Raw genomic sequence first — 21720 nt, forward strand, 5'->3', positions numbered from 1 at the left:
CATTGTGTGGCAAAATGAAATTAGATGCCTCTCAGTCATTTCCTGGATTACTTTTTTGAAACTCTGGGAAATCTAAAAGTTCGGAAACAATAGCTTTACATGGCAGATTTTCAAAGACGTGAAAGAATGATGTCTGTGATATTACTAATTTTTAAGTTGAGGCATCCAAAATATTGGGGTGGGCAGCTCAGATGTACATGTCCACAGGATCACATGGGGCATCTTGAATGACCCTGGACTCCCCTCTTGGGTGTGGGCTCTACGGGCTTGTTGCACTACCCAAAACTTGCTACCATAAGCACCTCACAGGACATGTTAAAAAGACTGGTTTCCATCTCCTCCCCTAGAGTGGGGATCAGGAGATTTCGGTAAAACCAGGAATCTGTCTTTAAACAAAGCTTGGTGTCAGGACTATGATCAGGTGGGTTCAGGAAACCTGCTGTCAGCTCTAAGGGCTGATCGTGATGCGCTGAGGCCAGGCCAGAGCCACCTGTAAACTACAATAATCAGCTGATTCTTTTGTGTTTCATTTTCACATGGAGGGGTCGGTCTGGTCTGACATATTTGATGGGGTACCAATAACTCCCCTGCCTAGTGAAGCTGGGTGCATCTTTTCCTTTCCCCTGTTCATGCTGGTGTCACACAGGTAACAAGTTATTATCATGCAATGCAGCAGTGTGAATCCGGCTGTGCCACTTTGTGTCTGGGATTCCCCTCCAATTAATTACCCATTATTGTCACCCAGGGACATTTGACAAATATCAATAATCAGCCAGCCCTGACCAACTACATCAGAATCTCTGGGGACAGGCCTAGGCCTTGTTACCAATGCTACTCTGAGTTTTTGTTACTTTACTGACAGAATGGGGTAAGCAGAGACCCTATTTTATGCGGTTTTTGCAAAGAGAACAAGAGAAAACAGTGAGAAGCAACACATTTTTTGTGTTATTCTATTCTAAGTGCTTCACGTAAACTATTTAATGTTTGTTGAGTTAATACATGTGGACTGCTTAGACCAGGATTTCCCAGAGTAATGCTCAATCAGTCATCATTATCACCAGAAATAATAATCAAAACATGTTAGCATGATTCTCATCCCTCAGCTCCAACATGCCTCAGGCAATGATCAGTCACCGACTGCCTGGCACTCCTTGCTCTCTACATGCTTTGGAGAGTCCTAGAAGGTACTTCCCTTAGTTGGAAAGGACAGTGTTCTCTTACAGGCAGCATGCCACATTCCCCCTGGAGGGCAGGAAACAAGGAACTCATTCACTTACCTTTTGCAGACACACAGAATGGGTTCCAAATACCACAGACCCACCTGGCATGATGACCTGCCATTTCCTAAGTGCCAAATTGATAGCCAGTGACTGTTAGCACTGGTGAGGTCATGAGGGACAGCAGGGAGGAGGCCCAGGCCCAGCACCTGCCCCCAGGGGAAGCTTCAAGAAAGGGAAAGGTAACAATGGTGGGATAACTTGAATGAGGAAGGGGAGACGACCAAGAGGCTGGAGTGGTGAGGGACCATGGCCACAAGGAAATGAACCCAGGAGGTCATCACAAAGAAGCTGGCCATTCCTATGGATAAGGATGCACAAAATGAAAAGATGGAGGTGGTGGGGGGGTTGCGGGGAGAGCTGTCCCCTGGGAAGATTTCTAAAGAGCGGGTGGTACCTAGGGATTGCTGGTGGAAGTGATTGTAAACCATCTACCTAAACTGTCCCAAACTATGCATTCTTTGAAGACAGGAATCATGTCCTTTTATTTAATGGAGGAGCCACCACTTGACAAGCCAGGCTGAGAGGCTCTCTCTGCAGTAAATCCAGGTGAGCTGGGAGGATGGTATGCTGTCTCCCTCAGTTTATCAGTCAGCTGGAGGATTGGAGAGGGATCACCCAAACTCTGATCCCGAGGAACACACCTCAGATGCTCTGCATAGCTCCAGTTTTGTACTGGAGTGTGGGGCTTGGCACACACTGAGCAAACTGAATGGACAAATTCAGTAGTAGAGACTAACACCGCCGGTGAAGATACACTATTCCTATGAGGACCAAATGGTTTAATACTTGCAAAATCATGAACAAGGACACCCACCCCATAGCACGTGCTACAGACACACTAGGAACCTGGGATTATTACAGCCATCGCTTGGATTTCCATAGCTTCATCTGTCTGGTCCTCAGCTCTCCTCGTGGCTCCTTATTTCCAAATCCTATTCCCCTCCTGGACCTCCATGTCTGTCAGGCTTCAACTATGTGACTCCGAGGCACAACCAACCCCCAACATCCATGTCTATATCTTTTCCCACAACCTCCCTTCCCCCAACAGAACGTTGGCAGAGTAGTGAAGGCCATTCTTTCCCATGTTTGTCCCTGTCCCAGTGCATTGTTCCCCATCAGCCCCCCGGGGGGGAGGGTAAACAAGGATAAAAGGAACACAAAAGAACCAAAAGGAGAAGTATAAAAAAAAATGTCAAGAAGAAGTGGCCAAGGGTCTAAGGATCTTAAAGTATTACTTTGGACTTTCAGCTGAAGTCTAAAAAGGAGGCAGTTCTGCAAAAGGCAGCCCTATTTTCCTTCCAAAGCCAGGCCCAGGCCTTGGAACCAGAGGTCGGCTGGATGCTTCCAAACCTCCTTGTGAAGAGAGTTCGCTAAGAGAGCACCCTGCTAGAAGGCCACCCACTCAGCAGCCCAGCTCCACCACCACCTGGGGGCTCACCAGAAGAGAAAATGATGAGCACAGGACACAGAAAGCTGAAAAGCTGCCCCCCAGGGACACTTGCCTGGTCGGACCTGACCTGTGTGACCGTGTGGATTAGACAGCCAGTGTGGGGGGGTGGGCACTGGGCAGTGAAGAGGGTCCTGTTGATACACCCCCATACTCCTCAGGCCTCAAGCACCCCCCTGTGCCTCCTCGAACTTCTAGCTTACCGGCATTTCTCACTCTATGCCAGTAAGAGTGTGAAGGCCTTTTCTGGAATTGTAGAAGATCAAGAGTGCTTAGGGATTAACACTTTTCCCCATGCCCACATGGCCCTTACCCTGTGCCCCTCCGTCTGGGTGTCTAGAGATCTCAGCTCCCTCACCCTGCCCATGGGCTAACTCAGACACTAGGACTTTGCACCGTTTCCCCAGCAATTCTACAGGATGACGCTTCCGTCACCCCTCGTGTCAGATGGCCTCATGCCACACCCTCCCTAGTATTATCTCTCCACTTCCCAGCCTGCCTTCCCTGCACCTCCCAGACCAATGAGTCCTCAACTCTGGGTCTGCTTGGGAGGACTCTAACCCAACACGCCCAATATACAGCCGACTAGAAGCAACCCCAGAGTTCCCCTCCCAAGTGCTTGGCTTCTCTCCAGTGTCTTAGACTAACCAAATCCTTCTTTCCCGGACAGTGGTGGAAAATGTGACCCAGTGCCACATGTAGGAGAGAGTTCAGGTCATTCGTGAGGGCTCAGATCTGTCTCTTTTTTCCACTTTACCCCCATACCAGTGGTTTTTGCTCATTTGCAAAAGCACCTAAGTTGGAGAGAAAATCAGGCTCTAGGGAGATGGCCAATTTTACAGGTGCTCTAAATCTGATACTGAGCCCACCATAGAGGGCTTGCCCAGCTAAAAATCCTGCCATGCATGGTGGCAGCCCAATTCCAGCTCATACCTGTTGGGCTGCTGAGAGTCACCTCAGGGTCTCAGGATCCCATCCTCCAAGGCCGGGACCAGGTGAAGCACAACCTCCACCCATTCCTTGGTGGAACTAGTTGGCATTCAGGCCAGGCTGCTAATGGCACACTAATTTTCAATATCAGTATAAAAGCAACAGTCGCTCCACAGGCAGACATGGGCAATCATGTTTGGGAGATATATGAAGCCAGTGGCATTTAATAATGAAAATGTTTTCATAGCTAGGGTACTAGGGAAGGCTATTAGCACTAGGGAGAAACTGGCTCATCATCTTTTATACACATAAATAGTTTTTAGATAAGACTTTCCTCTTTGACTTCTGTGTTTGTTTGCTCTCGAGTATCATTTTATTGCAAATTGAGAATAAAGGGCACGGTAAGCATAGTATCTGAGGTACCTATTTGCTGGACAGGAGTTCACTGCACCCTCCCCCTATGCTGCCCCCCCACACCTACTGGGGATACTGTTGTTCACGTTTGCTGTGGCTGGCCATTAAAGAATTTCCATATGCCTGCTTTTATTGTTTTGAGAGTCACCTTCGTGCCAGGGAAGGAGAGAGCAAAGTCCCTGACCCTATAGGACCAAAAGCCTGACAAACAGATTCAAGTATTTTATTATATTATTATTACCCTGATATTCAGTGCAACAAACATCTGTCTGATTATTTCACTGGCAACCCACACTCGTGGTCAACCAAAATCAAAATAATACACTCCTCCATTTAGGTAGTCGATCCTAGAGCAAACGGAATGAATGGGCAGAGCAGTGCTGGGGTAGTAAGTAGAGGTCCTGATGCACAAGGTCCTTTAATACTTTCTGAAAATACTGTCCACTCATATCAGCGAGCATTCAGGGTCCCAGCTCACCTCTCCTTCCACTCCACTCTTTCACACCTTGTCCTGGCGGTTTACTTGGGCCCCAAAGCCTGGGATGCCAGAGATGCCACCTCCCCACTTGCTCCAGCCCTGCTTATTATCCTTTTTACAACAAGCCCCCAAATCACCTCCTTATGGAAGAGCTTCAATTAGATTTAATTACTTCCATCTACATTCCTCTGCATATTATTTATAAATCTACCTATTTCCTTTTTCTCCTTCTTCTTCCTTAAACAATTAGGTACTGTCTCTGCCATCTGGCTCTTCACCTCTTAACAAGGGCTATTTTCCTTATCTCTAGTGGGGGCAACTGCACACTTCAAATGTGAAGCTGTTTTTTTAACAAACTATCTTTTAAAACAAAGTATATATCCCTGTTTCTAGAAACGTTCAAACAATTCTTCTTAGAGAGTTCTCCCTTAGCTAAAAGAAATACCATAATACTTCCCTTAAAGAAGTTTCTGTTTTAAAATAACACACAGCTTGAATTTCTGCTGTTGTTCAAATGGGATTTTTAAGGTGCTTCAATATTCCATAAAAGTTCTTAGTCAAAAAAAAAAATTACAAACCTCACAGATTAACTGATTGTTTAAAGATTTACTTCCAAGTCAGCCAAAATCTTGTATATACTTATTTTAATAACAAAGACATCCATAAAAATTACCTTATCATAATCAGTTGAGAAGTCAAACTTCTTTTGTAGAATTTTTCTTAAAATATCTGGGGGGGAAAAAGCCACAAAAGAATAGCAAGATTACTTTTCCAGTAAAAACACAAAATCTGTATTTAGGAAATGAAGTCTATATATGCTCACAAATTACTGTACCTCTATGAAATATTCTTATAATTTTATTCCTATTTCCTTTTTTAAAGACATACTTGTTTTAGAGAGAGAAGAGAGTGCTCACACATAAGCAGGGGGAGCAGCAGAGGGAGAGACAGGAAGAGAATCCTCTAGCAGATTCCCCACTGAGTGGGGAGCCTGATGCAGGGTCTCCATCCCAGGACCCTGAGATCATGACCTGAGTCGAAATTAAGAGTCAGATGTTCAACCAACTGAACAACCTAGGCACCCCAATTTTATTCCTGTTTCTTAATGTAGGTAAATAATTGAGCTAATGAGGCTCAAACCAGAAGCAAAGAATGGAAGGCAGGTATTTTTGACTAACTATTTTGCTGGAATTAGAGGGTTGCCATTTTTTTAAAAGCTTTTATTTATTTATTTGAGACAGAGACAGAGATAGTGATAGAGATAGGGAGAGAGAGCATGAGCAGAGAAGAGAGGGGAAGTAGTCTCCCCTGCTGAGCAGGGAGCTCAACGTGGGGCTCAATCCCAAAACCCTGGGATCATGACCTGAGCTGAAGGCAGATGCTTAAAGATGCTTAACACACTGAGTCACCCAGGTGCTGGGAGGGTTGCTATTTTTAAGAGTTTTCAATTTCTCACAAGATACCTTAATACTTATCCAGCATACACATCATTAATAATTATGGATAAAATATTACACTGAAATTGCTCACTCTTAATTTTTGGAACCACAAATGCAATTTATTCTTTAATCATTCCACATTTACATAATAGTTTACAAATAAAAGGAATCTTACAATTAACTTAATCCAGCAGTCCTTAACATGAAACATCCTTTTCTTCCCATCTGCAAGCAGTGCATGAAAATGTGAAATAATATGCAAAATGGAATTTTTTTCCCCTGCATGTTCGTTTCAAATTCCTTTCAAATTCCTACACAGGTTACCATTCACCTCTTATTCTAATTCACCAATCTAGTAATGATATGATGTAACTGATGCCCAGACAGAGACAATAACTTGTCTGAAATCTCTGCTGTGTGAGGGGGCTAGGCCAAGGCCCAGGATCCTTCCCACGCTCCACACTGTAACTGACCCCAGCAATGAGCTTCTGGAATGCTATAGCTGCATTCCGTACAGATCACTTCTAAAGTGTAGTCCAAGGGGGTGGGGGTGGGGGGCAAAGGAAACCCTACTGTGAATCCTTTCATAAAGTAAGAAGTTCAGATTTAAATGCCAGAAATCAAAGCAAGCCACCTCCTCACAAGGCTTTCTGAAAAACAACTTCTCACCTGCACAAAGCACACTAGATGGAGCAGATCTTTAAAGGGTGTGCTGCAGGAGCAGGGATCAAACTGGTAGGTTTGGGATACCTACCTTAACCCCAGGGTACTAGGAACTCTGGTTATTCCTCCAAGGGACATCAGGGAGACCCAAGGACAGGAGGAGCCTGCAGCTGCCCAGCCCCACAAATCTCCGACCTTGAACTAGTCGTTTTGGTGTGTTTGTTATTTTTATTTTTTTTAGATTTTATTTATTTATTCATGAGAGACACACACAGAGAGAGAGGCAGAGACACAGGCAGAGGGAGGAGCAGGACTCACTCCAGAGTCCCCAGGATTAGGCCCTTGGCCGAAGGCGGCGCTAAACTGCTGAGCCACCAGGGCTGCCCTGTTTTTTAAGATTTATTTACTTATTTTAGATACAAAAAGAGAGAGAGAGAGAGAGTACATGCATGGGGGGGGGGAGGCAGAGGGAGAGAGAATCCTGAAGCAGACTGCCTGAAAGGTGCAAAACCCGACTCGGGGGGATTGGATCCTAGGACCCTGAGATCATGACTTAAACTGAAATCAAGAGTTGGTGATTAAACCGACTGAACCACCCAGGTGCCCCTCTTCGGTTTGTATTATAGATTAGGCTTCTGTTCTAGATTTCATTGGATATAAGGGTCTACCGATAATTGTTTATTTACTTATTTTTAAAAGATTTTATTTATTTATTCATGAGACACACAGAGGCAGAGACACAGGCAGAGGGAGAAGCGGGCTCCCTGTGGCTAGCCTGATGCGGCACTTGATCCCAGGACCCCTGGATCACACCCTGAGCTGAAGGCAGAGGCTCATCCACTGAGCCACCCAAGCAAACCTGATAATTTTTTTTAAACGATCCAATTAATTTGACAGAGAGAGAAAGAGACAGAAAACCCAGTGACACTTCAGAATAAACCCGATGAAGCATTACAAAATCATGATTTTATTAAATATCAACCAGTGAGTGACCATCTTTTTATTATCCTGTGTGAGAAAGCAGAAGTCTACCCAAGGCGCTTCTGCTGCGCACCCTGGTGACCAGCTGTCCCCAGAAGGAGCACGGGGCAGTCATTTTGAGGTGGGAGCTAAATTCACCAGGTGTCTCACAGAGCATCGTTTGCACTGGAAAGAAAGACAATCCATGGTTATTTGGACTTAAGTATCGCGTAGACATTTTCTCTAAAATGGAGGAAGCCAAGCTCGCAACTTCAAGAAAGCGACTGATGGGACTTGTTGCCAGTGATAAAATTAGAGCACTGAAGCAAAAATTAGAATTCTGCGAAATTTGTATCCGTGGGGTTGACAGACGTGGGGTTTAACCACATCGTTCTCACGACACTTTAACAGGTTCTATCAATAACACATGTAGCAGGCGCTTCCCTAACGGAGCTATGTGTAGGCAAGCAAATATGACACATATGGATCATGTGTTGGCCACAGCCACCGTGAGACAGTGACAGTCTTCCAATGTCAGACAGAAACTCCCCTCGGTTCGCTGGAGGACTCTCCAGGTTCCCGGGATCCTGGTGGTCCCAGGTGTCGAGGAATGGTCCCAGCCACTCCAAACGACACTCCTTACTGACAGCTGACCCCTGTCCTTTGTCTGCCTGCTGGCCCTGTCCCTCTGCCAATGCAGATCCTTGCTGTGAGGACCAAAATCCCACCAGAGGTTTTGGAGCAGGGATGGTCTCCCTCCCTCTCGCACTGCCTAGTAGAAGTATATTGCAAGCCATGCGAGTAATTTCAAATTTCCTAGTAGCCACATTTAAGAAGTGAAAAGAAACAGGTGATTATTTTAAATTAATTTTAATAATATGTTGTACTTAGTCCAGATACATGCAATATGTTGTCCCTTTTCTATGCAATCAGTATAAAAATATTAATGAGCCAGTCTTCTTTTCACACAAAGTGTTGAGAGTCTGGTGTAGATGTGCTTCAGTACATTTAGTTCAGATTAGCTACCATTCAAGTGCTCAGTGGCCACCCATGGCCGTGGCCTCTGTACTGGACAGAACAGGGTTAGAAGCTGCAGGTCATCTACCTTGGAGCGATTCCATTTTACCCAAAGCACCAGGGCTTGTCTTTTTATCTCCCCCTTCCTCCCAGTGTACCCCAGTGTCATGAGAACACAAAATGAGCATCCACAGTATCCATTTTCCCTTCGCCTTCCCTAAGTGGCTCTTAATCCAGGTAATGATCATGGGAAATGCCTGTAGTACGCAGCCCAGTATCTGTATTTGTAAAGCCCTGGTATTAACGCTGCTGCTCACATCTCATGTGGGAACTCATGAAGCCCACACTAGGAAACTCTATGTCAGTTCTAACACGTTCATTGCTGGTGAGAACTCGGAACAAATTACAGTCCATCTCAGAAAGCATATGGAAGATGCAGGGTCCCACTTCTGCTCCCCAAGCTCCCGCCACCCCTGCTTGGTGGCTCTGCTGCACTACAATCCTTTGTGTCTGTCTCTGTCTTCCTGGCCAGCTCATTAAAGGCTTCCAGTGGAGACTATCTTGACCTCTGGATCATCTGCATCCCTAGAAAGTTCCGGGGTCTCAGAACTGTTTGTGGTATTGAAGCTGCAGAAACATGACACTATCAAAAAAATTGTTGCTTCCTTTCTGCAGATCAGATGGGATTCCAGAAGTCTGTGATTAGTTCCTGGTATTGCCTAGTGAGCAAGGTAGCCATTAGCATTTGCATGACCACAGTGTTATCCTGCCATCCATGAGATCTTGGTGTGGACAACAGTGCCCCCCTGTCCCGTCCTTCCTGAAATGAAGTTGGGAGGTCTACTCTGACAGAGCCTGGCAGGCACTTAGCATGGGCCAGACAACTCCCAGAGACCAGGGAAAGAGTCACCCTGCCCTGAACTTGGGGAGCTTTCTGGCCAGCTTTCCCATGTGGCTATTCATTTTCCCCTACACCAATGCCATGCTCTTTCCACAAGTTAATAGTCGTCACTTCAGATATAGCAATGGGAGGGAAATATGGAAGCCAGTGGATAAGGAAGTTCGTTTCATAGTAGAAGACTGTTTCTCAGTATCTGGTCTCATGAAGGGGCTCTGTGGGTCTTTCCACAATGATGGTGACTATCAGCTTCTCTGCATTCAACTCTTAGATGGTACAATGCCATCTTGCTTGGGACTTAATTTTAAATTTCATATATTGATGGAAATTAAGGAATGTAGAAGCATTGGTCTGAGCTCTTGTGTTACGCCACCAACTTAGAAAGTACATTGGTTTTATTTGGTTGGTTGGTTGTGAGTTTTTTGCTATGTGGGAATAATTTCTCTATGGATTTTTTGATGTCTGAAGCCACTCAGCAAGAAAATATTTAAAAAATAGGATCTATACATTAAAAAATCCATCTTCCCTATGTTAGTCAAAACTCATCTTTGACTAAGATATTTCGGATCCTAACTGGCTTCTCTTAATACATATGTAGGTTCTGGACCGAGCTGGGCAAAATAAGATTCCACTCTTGGAAAATGGGTAAACAACTTAAAAACAACAACAAAAACCCCTGCTGTTGGCAGTTGATTCATCAGATTTGTGACGAACTTAAGTGGTCTTGCAAAGATTTTGCTTTTATCTGTTTGACAAGATTTACCTGGTTAGATCTCTAGTTAAAAGATGTGCTACCTAACATCTTCTAAAGCGTGTTCCTGTCATTTATTGGGAACAGAACCGCCCCAAAGTGCTAAATTACATTTGAAAGATTTTTTAAGAAAGAAATTTTTATGTCATAAAAAGAGATTTTTATATAAATAAACATTTAGTATATTGCAAGTTATTCCTTTTTAAAAAGATTTTAAAAATTTATTTGAAAGAAAGAGTGTATGTGTATGGGGATGAGGAGGGAGGAGCAGAGGGGCAGGAATAGGGATACGCAGACTTCCTGCTGAGCACAGAGCCAGAGGCAGGGCTCACTCAGCAGCCTAGGATGATGAACTGAGCCAGAACCGAGAGTCCAAGAGTTGGGTGCTCAACAGACTGAGCCACCTGGGTGCCCCAATTCTTAATCTATGTAAAATGATATTATTTATAATGCGGTTCTTGAGAAAATATTTTTATGGAATGTTATTTGGTTTGTAGATGGTAATTTTTCTGCCAAAAGTATTCTAATTTTAGCCTGTCCTATTTTAAATGCTTTTTAAAAAGTTTAGTAAAGTTTTATATTCATGTTATTTTAATTAGTCTTTTTGCTTTTCTCTACCTGATGTTTTCTAGTCTCTTTAACTAGATGCAACAAGACAGAACTGTTAAAATGAAGCCAAAAATGAAGTGATAACCTTAGAAGCATTATGGTGTTAAGCATCAAAATTAGAGACTAAGACGTACAGGTTTTTCTTTATGAACAAAGCTTAGAGAGTGAATCCTTTTTTTTTTTTGTTTTTTTTTCCAAAATGTCAAGTTAAATGTATTGGCACTCAGAATGCTTATTAATAAAAATTAAACACACACGCACACAAAGTAAGCTCTCTCAGGCACTTAAAGTGTTTGCTTGGAAATGTGATTAACTAAAAGCGTAAACAGTGTTCCCTGAAGAGACACCACAGTGTCCCTCTTTGACCTCCGGTGGCACTGTCTTAAACCCATGTGTTGGGGGGGGGGGGGCGGGGATGTCTCTTTATTAAGAATGACTTAATCTGTTATTTTGTGCATTAAATCAACACTATCAAAGTGAAAGATTATCCAGGTTACTACTAAAAGAATTAGCTTTTAAAAGTATTACTAAAAGTAATAAAAGTGATATTCAAGTTCAACTTAGAAACTTATAACAGCTAGGTTTGTGAATGCATAGCTTTCAAAAATTAAATATTAATGAAAACTTTAATCCTTTCGTTCTAGACACAGAAGACTTTCCACAGGCTCTTAAACATCCATTTGACAACGTGCGCCCTCTCCCACTCCAGACCAAATTCCTGAGGGGACAAGGGGCAGGTAGGCAAACCAAGTGGAATGCCTGACAAGTGCAGATAAAACCCAAACCTGGACAGTTCAAAGTGTTACCTTCCTGGATGTGCTGGCATTGTGCAAGGGATGGAAGAGGAAAAGGCTCTCTGCCCTAAGAGAAATATTCAGTGCAGTGCTGGGTATGTGATATACTAACACGGAAACATGAGCGTCTTCCACTTCCACTCTGGTACTGCACACTTCCTGCTCTGCCTTTTCCAGTCCTTCAGCTTGTGGGGACACAGAATGTGAATGTTTGGCAGATTGTCACCTCATTTTCTTTGGTCCACTGCTTGGCTACATTCCCTGGAGCCCATGCACTTGGATGGGACATAGGACTTGAATTCTGGCCAATGAAATGTGGGCAGGTGTGTTTGTACAACACTTCCAGGCCTGCCTCTGAAACCTCCCACAAGGGCCTGTGTGCTCGCCCTCTTTCTCCAGCTTCCAGCAAATATGGAAGACCCAGTGAAGAATCCTGAAGCCCACAGGGATGGAAGGACCATTAAATGGAGGGAGCCAGAGTCCCTGCACATCTCCATTCCATCACTTCTACATTAGACTGAGCCAAGACAAAAAATAAAAAAATAAAAAATAAAAGACTGAGCCAAGATAGAGAACATTTTTCACTGAAACTTGGACTTATTTGTTATAGGCAAATGATGCCAGTCACCCTAACTTTAAAAAAGCCTTAGCCAATCAAGACTCCCTACATTTTTGTGCAGCAGCATCCTCTACCTATAGACGGTCCTGCCAGCTTTGACCAAACAAAGGTTAACTTGTTTTCCTCAGGAGCAGGCACACATACACCTAACACAACAGAATGACGTTTGCTGAAGCCATTAGGTTGGCACTAATGTAAATAGAGATTTTAAAAGACATCTTCATTAAAAGGTTGAGATTTCTGTATCCATAAAAGAGAATGCATAAAAACGTATTTTTTTAAAGATTTTATTTTTTCATGAGAGACACAGAAAGAGAGAGAGAGGCAGAGACACAGGCAGAGGGAGAAGCAGGCTCCATGCAGGGAGCCCGAAGTGGGACTCAACCCCAGGACTCCAGGATCACACCCTGAGCCAAAGACAGATGCTAAACCGCTGAGCTACCCAGGGATCCCTAAAAAGGTATTCAAACTCAGAAGTACCACTACAAAATTCAGTACAATGTAATTCAGGTACAGCATCTTCCTGCCTGCTTCTCATTTGTTGATCTATGAAGCTCTGGAAAATGTCCATAGTCCTGGCTTAAATTTCCATAAGCCTTTCAACAGTTTCACTACCAACTGAATTTTCCTAACCTACAAAACACATGTTTAAAACATGCTGATTCAGGCATCTCTACTGCCAAAATATCTAAGGAAAATGCTCTCAGGTTACAGTGTTATCCTGGGAAGTTTGTATCAAAAAGGAGTTAAAACTACGTTGGCTTAAGATCTTGGAGTCATCTCCAAGAGTTACAGGCACTAAATGGCTGTTCAGATGGGTTGAGAGCACGAGCTCCCTAGGGTAGGTTGCTCTTTCTGGAGCAGAATGCAGATTTTCATCAAGATGCAAAGTTAGTTGGTAAAAATATAAACCTCTATGTGGTTTTTATGTGGCCTTTGCACTTTCTTCAGAGCTCCCACATGAAGGGGTCTTAGACTACAGACAGGAAATTCATTGTGGTTGATCTTTCTTCTCTCCCTGGGCTAAGCTTCCTGGGTTTTGTTTTTGTGCTTTAGAACTTCCTGATTCACATTTCCGATAAATGAAAATCTATTTCTTCTCTTGACACGGAAATATTTCAATGGGAACAAAATGGAAAATTTCTGGTTATTTGATAATTTGATTCAGTTCACCCTTTATCAAGAAAAGTGTTTAAGGTGCCAATTTATTGCATGAAAAATGTTTAAATCTATGTTAAATCAGCATAGTAGACGTAATCAGTTCTGATAGCTGATAGATTAATCAAAAGAGAAAAAGAAGAATAATCATGCCTTAGATATTTTAACTTAAGGCATACAGGTACATGTTTGTTGCCTATCATTTGATGCGAAACCAAGGTTCATTTTTGATCATGAGTCATCTTGGCTAGAATGGAGGTGAGTTAGGACTGACTATGGTAAAAGAAAGCTCCTCCCTTATTTCAAGGTAGACTGTTGCCTTCCACCCCATCTCAGCACTGCACATTTAGGGTACATGAGAAGGGGTCATTGCCTCACAAAGTGACACCACCTATAGCATAGGTCCTCTTGAGAAAGCACTTGGTGATCTCTGACTCAAGATATGGGGGGACCTGGTTAATTTGAATCTTCAGTGATTGAAATGGGAGAAAGGAGGAGTAGGCTTTTTCCCAACTACACACTCCCCTCCCCCCACAATCTCCAAATACTGCAAACGATTGCCTGTATCAGAGCTCTCCAAAGAAACAGCACTGATGAGAGAAGAGACAGAGATGGAGAGAAAGGGGAGTTGATTTTAAGGAATTGTTGGGGCTAGACAGTTTGAAATCTTTAGAGTCGGCTGGAAACTCAAGCAAGGGTTAATGCTACGTGTTGAAGCAGAATTCCTTCCTCTTGGGGAAATCTCAGTTTTTGCTCGTAAGACCTTTCAGCTGATTGGGGGAGGCCCACCCACATTATTGAGGGTAATCTCCTTCACTTAAACCCAACTTATTGTAGGTGTTAACCACACCTATAAAATACTTTTATGGCAACACATAGATTGGTGTTTCATTAAATCACTGGGGACTACAGCCCAGCCAAGTTGACCAGAAGACTAACCATAGCTCTGCCCAAGCCAGCCATGTTAGCCATAGAATAGTCACACCCTGCAGGTTTACTGGAACAGAATGTATCCTAGCAGCCCTGTTACAAAGCAGGTAGACTCACCATCACTAATGGCCATTACTGACAACCTATGCCCCCAGACAACCAGAAGACTGCAATCAGGGCCAGTTAGTGCAAGGCAGGGATCTCATGCAGTCTCTGAGGACAACTGATCTTGAATGATGATCCTTAACCAGCCCCCAAACTGATTTACATTTGGTGTGTGCCAAACTACAAGACAGGTGAATAAATGCCACTTGAAAAAGATTTCCATCAAAAATATCAGAACTGGGGCTCCTGGGTGGCTCAGTCTGTTGAGCCCCTGACTCTTGATTTTGGCTCAGGTCATGATCAGGGTCATGGGATTGAGTCCCACAGAGGGCTCTGTGCTGGGTGTGGAGCCTGCTTAAGATTCTCTCTCTCTCTCCCTCTGCCCTTTCCACTGCTCGTGCATGCTCTCTCTCTCTAGAAAGAAAAAGGAAAGAAGAAAAGAGCAGACCCAAATTTGTTTGTCACTTGCAAGGTTAAATGTTGCTTCTCTAAAGAGCATACTTAGCAAGCCTATCTTCGCGAAGTCCTGATGACTAAATGTGTTTGTTATCCTTTGACACTGGGATGAACACAGTCTGCCCAGTTCTTAGGTCATGTTTTCCTGTGGCTGATGTGGGTAAGGCTGAGCCCAAAGAAGTGATTTTGGGGACCCAAACAATGCAAGTTCTTCTGGTCTTAATGTTCATCAGATTCCCTCGGTTGAGCACATTTCTTTCTGGAATGTCTGCCAGGAGCCTGTCTGAATTCAGTGCTCTAGGGATATGCATTTTAACAACCACTTCATGCAGTAACCCTCCCGTACTTTCCAATCGCATGGAGCACTTCATTATACCATTGAAATCCTCTAGCAACATAACTAAACTCTAGTTTGGTTTTTAATACAGGGATTGATGCCTCACAAATCAGAAGCCAAGCTGGGTTTATTAGAACCTATCGAATGTATTCCCCCTGCCTCCAAGTGTACAATCAAGTATTCCGGAGGGCTAGCCTCCTTTCCTTTATTTAAAATACAATGTGAACACCCTTGCTGTGCTTTTTCCTTCGTTACAGCTGTCAACACATGACTCTGAGTGGTTCTCCTTTAATTGACTGGAGCAGCCTCTCCCTGAAGGACACACATGGGCTTGTACTGGAATTAATGATGGCACCAACTCACTCTGAGAACAGAGTGTGGGGAAAATGCTGCCCGGGAAGCTATTCTTGCAAAAACATCTGGGACCAGTCTGGCCCTTGCAGCTTCCTCCCTGCCATGTGTTCACACTGATCGTGCAGTGGGGTTTTATCTTACCCATAGCATGTGGCCAAGCCTGTTACTGGGCAGCCTTGCCCTTAAATCACCTCAAATTCCTTTAGAGGAAGCAGGAGCTCAGGTTGCACAGGCCAAGGGAAATTTCTGGTGTCTCCTGGAGCCTGGGGTGCTTGACAAAGCTGCATGTGGGTAAAGGCCCAGGGCTCCCTGGCCTCCTTCGTGCTGGGCGGGGCCTGGGGGGGCCTCCGGAGCTGGGCTGGACTGGCAGCTAGACTGCCACCACCGGTGAATCCAGGGAGGGAGGGGAGCAGGAAACAGAGTCAAAATATCTGTCAGTTCCCAAGGTATTCAGTTCATTTCCTTCCCCGAGACATTCCTGGAAAGTGTAATTCCACTTGCAGTCTTTGTCTCTGCTGTTTGTTGGGGCAAAGTTTGCCTCAAGAATCTTTGAAAGGAATGAGATGTGCATCACATGTTTTGCTGTGCACTGGGTGGGGGGGTCCTCATAATCTCACATGCACTCCTGGGAGAATGTGAAATCAGGGAAGCCCCATTTTCTTCCATCAGGTGACAATAGGCTCAGCTGTTGACGATGGCCTCTCCCCAACCAGGGATAGAGGGGCAGCGCAAAGGAGAAAAATTTTTTGTAGGTTTTTTGAACTCACTTGAATTTTTATTTTTACTTTTTTATTTTATTTATTTATTTTTTAAAGATTTTATTTATTTATTCACGAAAGACACACAGAGAGAGGCAGAGACATAAGCAGAAACAGAAGCAGGCTCCCCACAGGGAGCCTGATGCGGGACTCAATCTCCAGAACCCGGGATCATACCCTGAGCTGAAGGCAGATGCTCAACCACTGAGCCACCCAGCTGCCCTTCACTTGAATCTTTAAAAGACTATTGAAAAATGCTTAAAGTATTTTTGTTGACATTCTTCTAGCCCTTTCTTCCCAAAAAAAATAACATTTAAAAAACCCACAGTTCTTAACACTATGGAGTTAAAAATTCTAGTTCCTGTAAATGTATATCAGATTTTACCGTATGTTGTGTAGGATATATGATCTGGGGCCATTTTTACAGCATCGTAGCATGTACTGTTTGTCACTAGAGATCTCGAAAAGAGATAAGGCTGAAATCTGCAAAAATTTACAAGCTGCCCAATAAATAATCATTGGAAAAGAAATCATTAAGTATTCAAGATCCCAATAAGTGTTTGGTTCAAGTCAAACACACTCTTTCAGGGTTTTGTTCATGATGGACCAGAACCGATGTTTCAGTGTTTCATGGCTGTGTGTTCACCCCTCTTGCTTTGCCAGCTAAGTAAGCTATGTGCTCTCTAAGGCTCTCTTCTGTTTGTCTCCAAACCACTTTTTGCTAGTTGTTCTTGATGCAATGACATCATTTAATTGAATATCATGTAAACAGATAAAACATGACTAAAAAGCAAAAGTTCCTGTTTACATAAATTCTAAGTTGAATGTTTTTAAAAACTCAGTAAAGAAGAGTTGTCTAATAAAAGAAAAGAGCTGTTGAATTCAATGTAGGGGAGCAACTCTAGAAGCTCAGAGAGAAAACCAGCAAAAGTCTAGGAAAAAAAAAAATCAGAACTGAGTTTACACCATAAATTCTTGTTTCTGGAATAAGACCCAGGCTGAAAATCATAAAGGTTGCGTTGCTGGGGAAATTCCTATCAGGAGACTCACACTCCTCTGACATTCAGGATGTACAAATCTGCAAAGCAGCGTCCCTCCCACCAACAAGAAGAGCAAGTTAGATCATAGACAGTATTATGGCTTTTCTTGGGCCCACCAGAGAGCTCTGAGCCTACAAAGCCATCAATTCCACAGAGCATCAAGGCCCCGCCAAAGAGAGACAAAGGGAAACACAGTGTTTCCCCTTTGACGGTCCGGTAAAAATAAATCACTGAAAATGCTGATAAGCTCTTAACACTGAGTATGGGCAAGTATGTCCATTGTGAGTGCAGAAGGCTCAGAAACGAATTTGCATTTGCTTGCAAGCCTCCAATGGGTGCTCATGAGAGCCATGAATGCCCATGGAGCCAAGTACCTGGGGCCGTGTGGCAGATCAGGAAGGGTAGTAATTTGGTCACCAGAGCTGGCTTCAAGGTCTGCCTCCAACATTAGAAACTCTGTGACTGGTTTGAATATAAGCCAAATTACAAAACTCTCTGGCCTCAATTTCTTCATCTATAAAATGGAAAGACAGCAATCACTATCTGTGAGCTTATTAAAAAGATCACAAATGACTCAAGGTGGCTGTCTCCCCTCCCAGCAATCTAGTAGAAGAAGCAGGATCGTTCCCATTCCCAAATGAGGAAGCCAGAGCTTCAGAACGTTGAGTAGGCTGCACTACATCACTCAGTTAATGAGTGATGCGGCAGGAATTCAAACTCAGGATCACTCTCCACTACGCAGCCCTGTTGCACGTAAGAAGACCTGGGCCACTGACTTTGAGTCTCTGTTTCCATCTCCTCACCTGTGAAATGGGGTAATCATACCCACCTTGCACAACTATTCTAAGCAATGTAAATACTACGTGTAAAGCACTTGGAAACAGTACCTGACACAAAAGAAATGCCCCCACATCATGGTGGTGAATGGAGGTGATGGTGGCCATGGTGGGGGAGATGGTGGGGGCCACAGTGATAGCTTAGGAATAGATAGACCTCCGGGTTTTCCAGTCTAAGAAAAATATTGGCCAAACATCTGTTAGCAGCAGGGAAGGGGATAAGGCTTGGACATGAGAGACTTTGGTCTTAGCCCTATTCTCCATTTACTGGTTCCATTATATTTGGCAAGTCCCTTATCCCCTTGGGGTCTAAATTTCCTCACATGTAGTGACACAGTTGCACTACACACACGAAGATACTTAAACCAGCATGAATATGTCCCAGACCCTGTACTGAGTGCTAAGGATACAGAACTGAAAAGATGCAACCATTAACGGGCTCATAGTCTGCTGGGAAGACAGGTAAGTAAATAAAATCAAATGGATGTGCTCTGATGTGGCCATATAAGGTTCAAAGTCAGCAGGTTGTGGGGGTGCTGTGGGGACTAAGCAGAGACTTATCAGAGCAGGTGATATTTGACCGGTGTCTTCAAAGAGAAGTAGAAATGCATTAAGTGGAAGGAAGGAATTTCAGGGGATACAGCTGGGACCCAACTCCTGACCCTGGCTTAGTGATCCTGGCACCGGTATTAGCAGGAACCTGGTGGCCCCCCAAAACAACTCTCCAAGCCCCAATACAAGCACAATTTGCTTATCTGTTTTGAATCTCTGTTACATAAACCTCCCAGGTATCAGAAAACAAAGCCCCAAATGAAGAAGAAGGGAGCAAAGTGCCCCAAAGCCACCTTCTCTCTATTTAAAAGCAAAGCAACACACTTCTGTTGGATCTATACCTATGCCTATATATTAGCCATGGGGCCAGGAACCCTGCAGCCAGTGTGGAGATGAAAAGGAATGCTTTATGACAGCTGAGCCCAAGCAGTCGTGAGCTCCCACTGAGAAAATATGGGCTAAATAAAGCTTTCTCGGCAAGTGAAGAAGCACATGGCCCTTCCTCCTTATCATTCCCACATCTGTGTGAAGAAACATGCATTTGTTGCACTCCTATGGAATCCAAGTCCCTGAGCTCTGTGCTGGCCAGTCACAAAATTACCACTGAGTCCCTGGAAAATAATAGACTATGTGAGCCCCGTCCCTGTAATATGGCACCAGAATGCTCCTGACACAGCAGAATGCCCACAGTAAATGGAAAAGACATGACAAGACATTACCATTTTACAACCAACACAATAACGATTTATTAAGGCAAAAATAATCTGCAGATGCTAAGAGAAAATGATTGCTGGGGACCAAGGTTGGGTATGGAAAAATCTGGAAAGTACCACCTTTGCAAAACCATCAAACTTAATTCACCAATAATGGGACAGAGTGACACCAATAACCTCCTGATGGGATGGATCTACCAAGAGGATACACCATTTGCATGGCAGCCCTGACAAAATATTTAATTCAAATCTAATCATGAGAAATCAGGATAAATCCAAAATTGAGAGGCATTTTTGGGGCAAAAACAGCTTAGGCTCTTCAAAAAAATGTGTACGTCATAAAGACAAAAATAAAAAGGCTAGGAAACTCTTCTAGATTAGAAGAGACTAAATCTCCACAGATAAAGCAAGGTTCTTGACTGAACACTAGATCTAGGGAATAAAAAGTATAAAGAACATTAACGGGAAAATTTGAGAAATGTTAAGTATGGATTGTACATTAGAAAAAAGTGTCTCAATACGATCCGTTGTCTTGAGTATCATGCTTGCATGTGGTTATACAGGAGAATGACTTATTCTCATGCGATACGTGCTAAAGTACTTAGTGTTGTAGCAAAAGACTAACAGGTGATGAATCTAGGTAAAGGTTTTACAGGTGTTCATTTGTATTCTCATAACAGAGCCAAAGGTTTGAAATTATTCAAAATAAAAATTTGGAAGGAAAAACATTCCTAGATCTCATCCCATCATTCTCTATAATCACTTTCCCTTCACCAAACTTTATTTTCAACAGCCAGTGAGCCAGTTAACCTACTTTCTTGTTTACTAAGCTCAAAGCTTTCTGAGAGTCACAATGTATTATTATTCCTTGTCAGGATTCTGAATCAGACGGGAAGAAAGGAATCAGTAAACAGCTAATTGGAAAAAAAAATGTGGATATTAAACTTAATGAGAATTAATAGTAAAAAAATTAAATTCTTATTAATTTTTTGCAGGTTGACAATGACACTGTGGATAGTAAGAGCTGCCCATATCTTTTAGAAATGCACGCTGAAATGCAAGGTGAAATATTATGTCCAGGTTTGCCTTAAATGTTCTAGCAAAGAAAAATGTAAAGAAAAAAAGACAGATGAAGCAAATATGACAAAATCAGATCATTTTTTAGCTGGCAAATGGTTTGGGGAGTCATTCTTTCCAGTCTTGGGTAGGTCTGAAATTTTTCATTATAAGCAATTTATAGGAAATCTTAGTACACTCGTAATCTGTTATTCAATTCAGATCTTCATCACACACCTAACCTACTTTTAGTGAAGCTGTCGACTAATTACTCCTTTGGTCTCTTCGTTTCTCTTCTTTTCCATTCCACTCTACACAGGGCTGTCAGACAAATCAGTCTATAACCTCCTTTATGTGGCTTCCACTAATTATCTTTAGAGCTATCCATAATGTCACCCTATCCTGCCAATTAAAATCAAAGTGAGCACAGGCTTTGGAGACAGGGTGGCCAAATGTATTCCTTGGTTTGCCCAGACAGTCCTGGCTTACACCTGTTGCCCTGGCCTAATCATTACAAGTGTTCCCTTTTACTCTTTAAATGCCCTGGTTTAAATGATGATCTAAATGGCTAACAAATCAAATGATCCTGAATTCAAATTCCAGATCTGATACTTAATGCTGTATGACCTATTTAGTATCCTTGGGCCTCAACTTCCTCATCTGTAAGACAGAGGTAATAATACTCATTGTTAAAAAACAAATACATAGGGGATCCCTGGGTGGCTCGGCAGTTTGGCACCTGCCTTCGGCCCAGGGAGTGATCCTGGAGTCCTGCGATCAAGTCCCGCGTCCGGCTCCTTGCATGGAGCCTGATTCTCCCTCTGCCTGTGTCCTTGCCTCTCTCTCTCTCTGTGGGTGTCTCTCATGAATAAATGAATAAAATCTTTAAAGAAAAAAAAGTAATACATAAAAATCCCTGAACTTGGGACACCTGGGTGGCTCAGCAGCTGAAAGTCTGCTTTCCACTCAGGGAGTGATCCCGGAGTCCCAGGATTGAGTCCCACATAGTGCTCTCTGTGGAGAGCCTGCCTCTCCCTCTATGTCTCTGCCTCTCTCTCTGTGTCTCTCATGAATAAATAAAATCTTTAAAAATAAATACATAAGTAAGCCCTGAACAAGATGTCCA

At 43.3% G+C, this 21720-nt stretch overlaps 1 protein-coding gene across 4 annotated transcripts in view; it reads right to left on the bottom strand.

The window, feature by feature from the left end:
• The window catches only part of PROM1 (prominin 1), a 106218-nt gene that overhangs the window by 57929 nt on the left and 26569 nt on the right, over positions 1-21720 (bottom strand). For all 4 annotated transcript variants that reach the window (XM_055326841.1, XM_055326843.1, XM_055326840.1 and 1 more), the window contains exon 3: positions 5223-5278. In XM_055326841.1, the coding sequence (XP_055182816.1) occupies positions 5223-5278 (56 nt within the window). The remainder of the gene's footprint in view (positions 1-5222; positions 5279-21720) is intronic.

Source organism: Nyctereutes procyonoides, unplaced genomic scaffold (assembly GCF_905146905.1).
Source record: "Nyctereutes procyonoides isolate TBG_1078 unplaced genomic scaffold, NYPRO_anot_genome, whole genome shotgun sequence".
NCBI classification, from domain to species: Eukaryota; Metazoa; Chordata; class Mammalia; order Carnivora; family Canidae; genus Nyctereutes; species Nyctereutes procyonoides.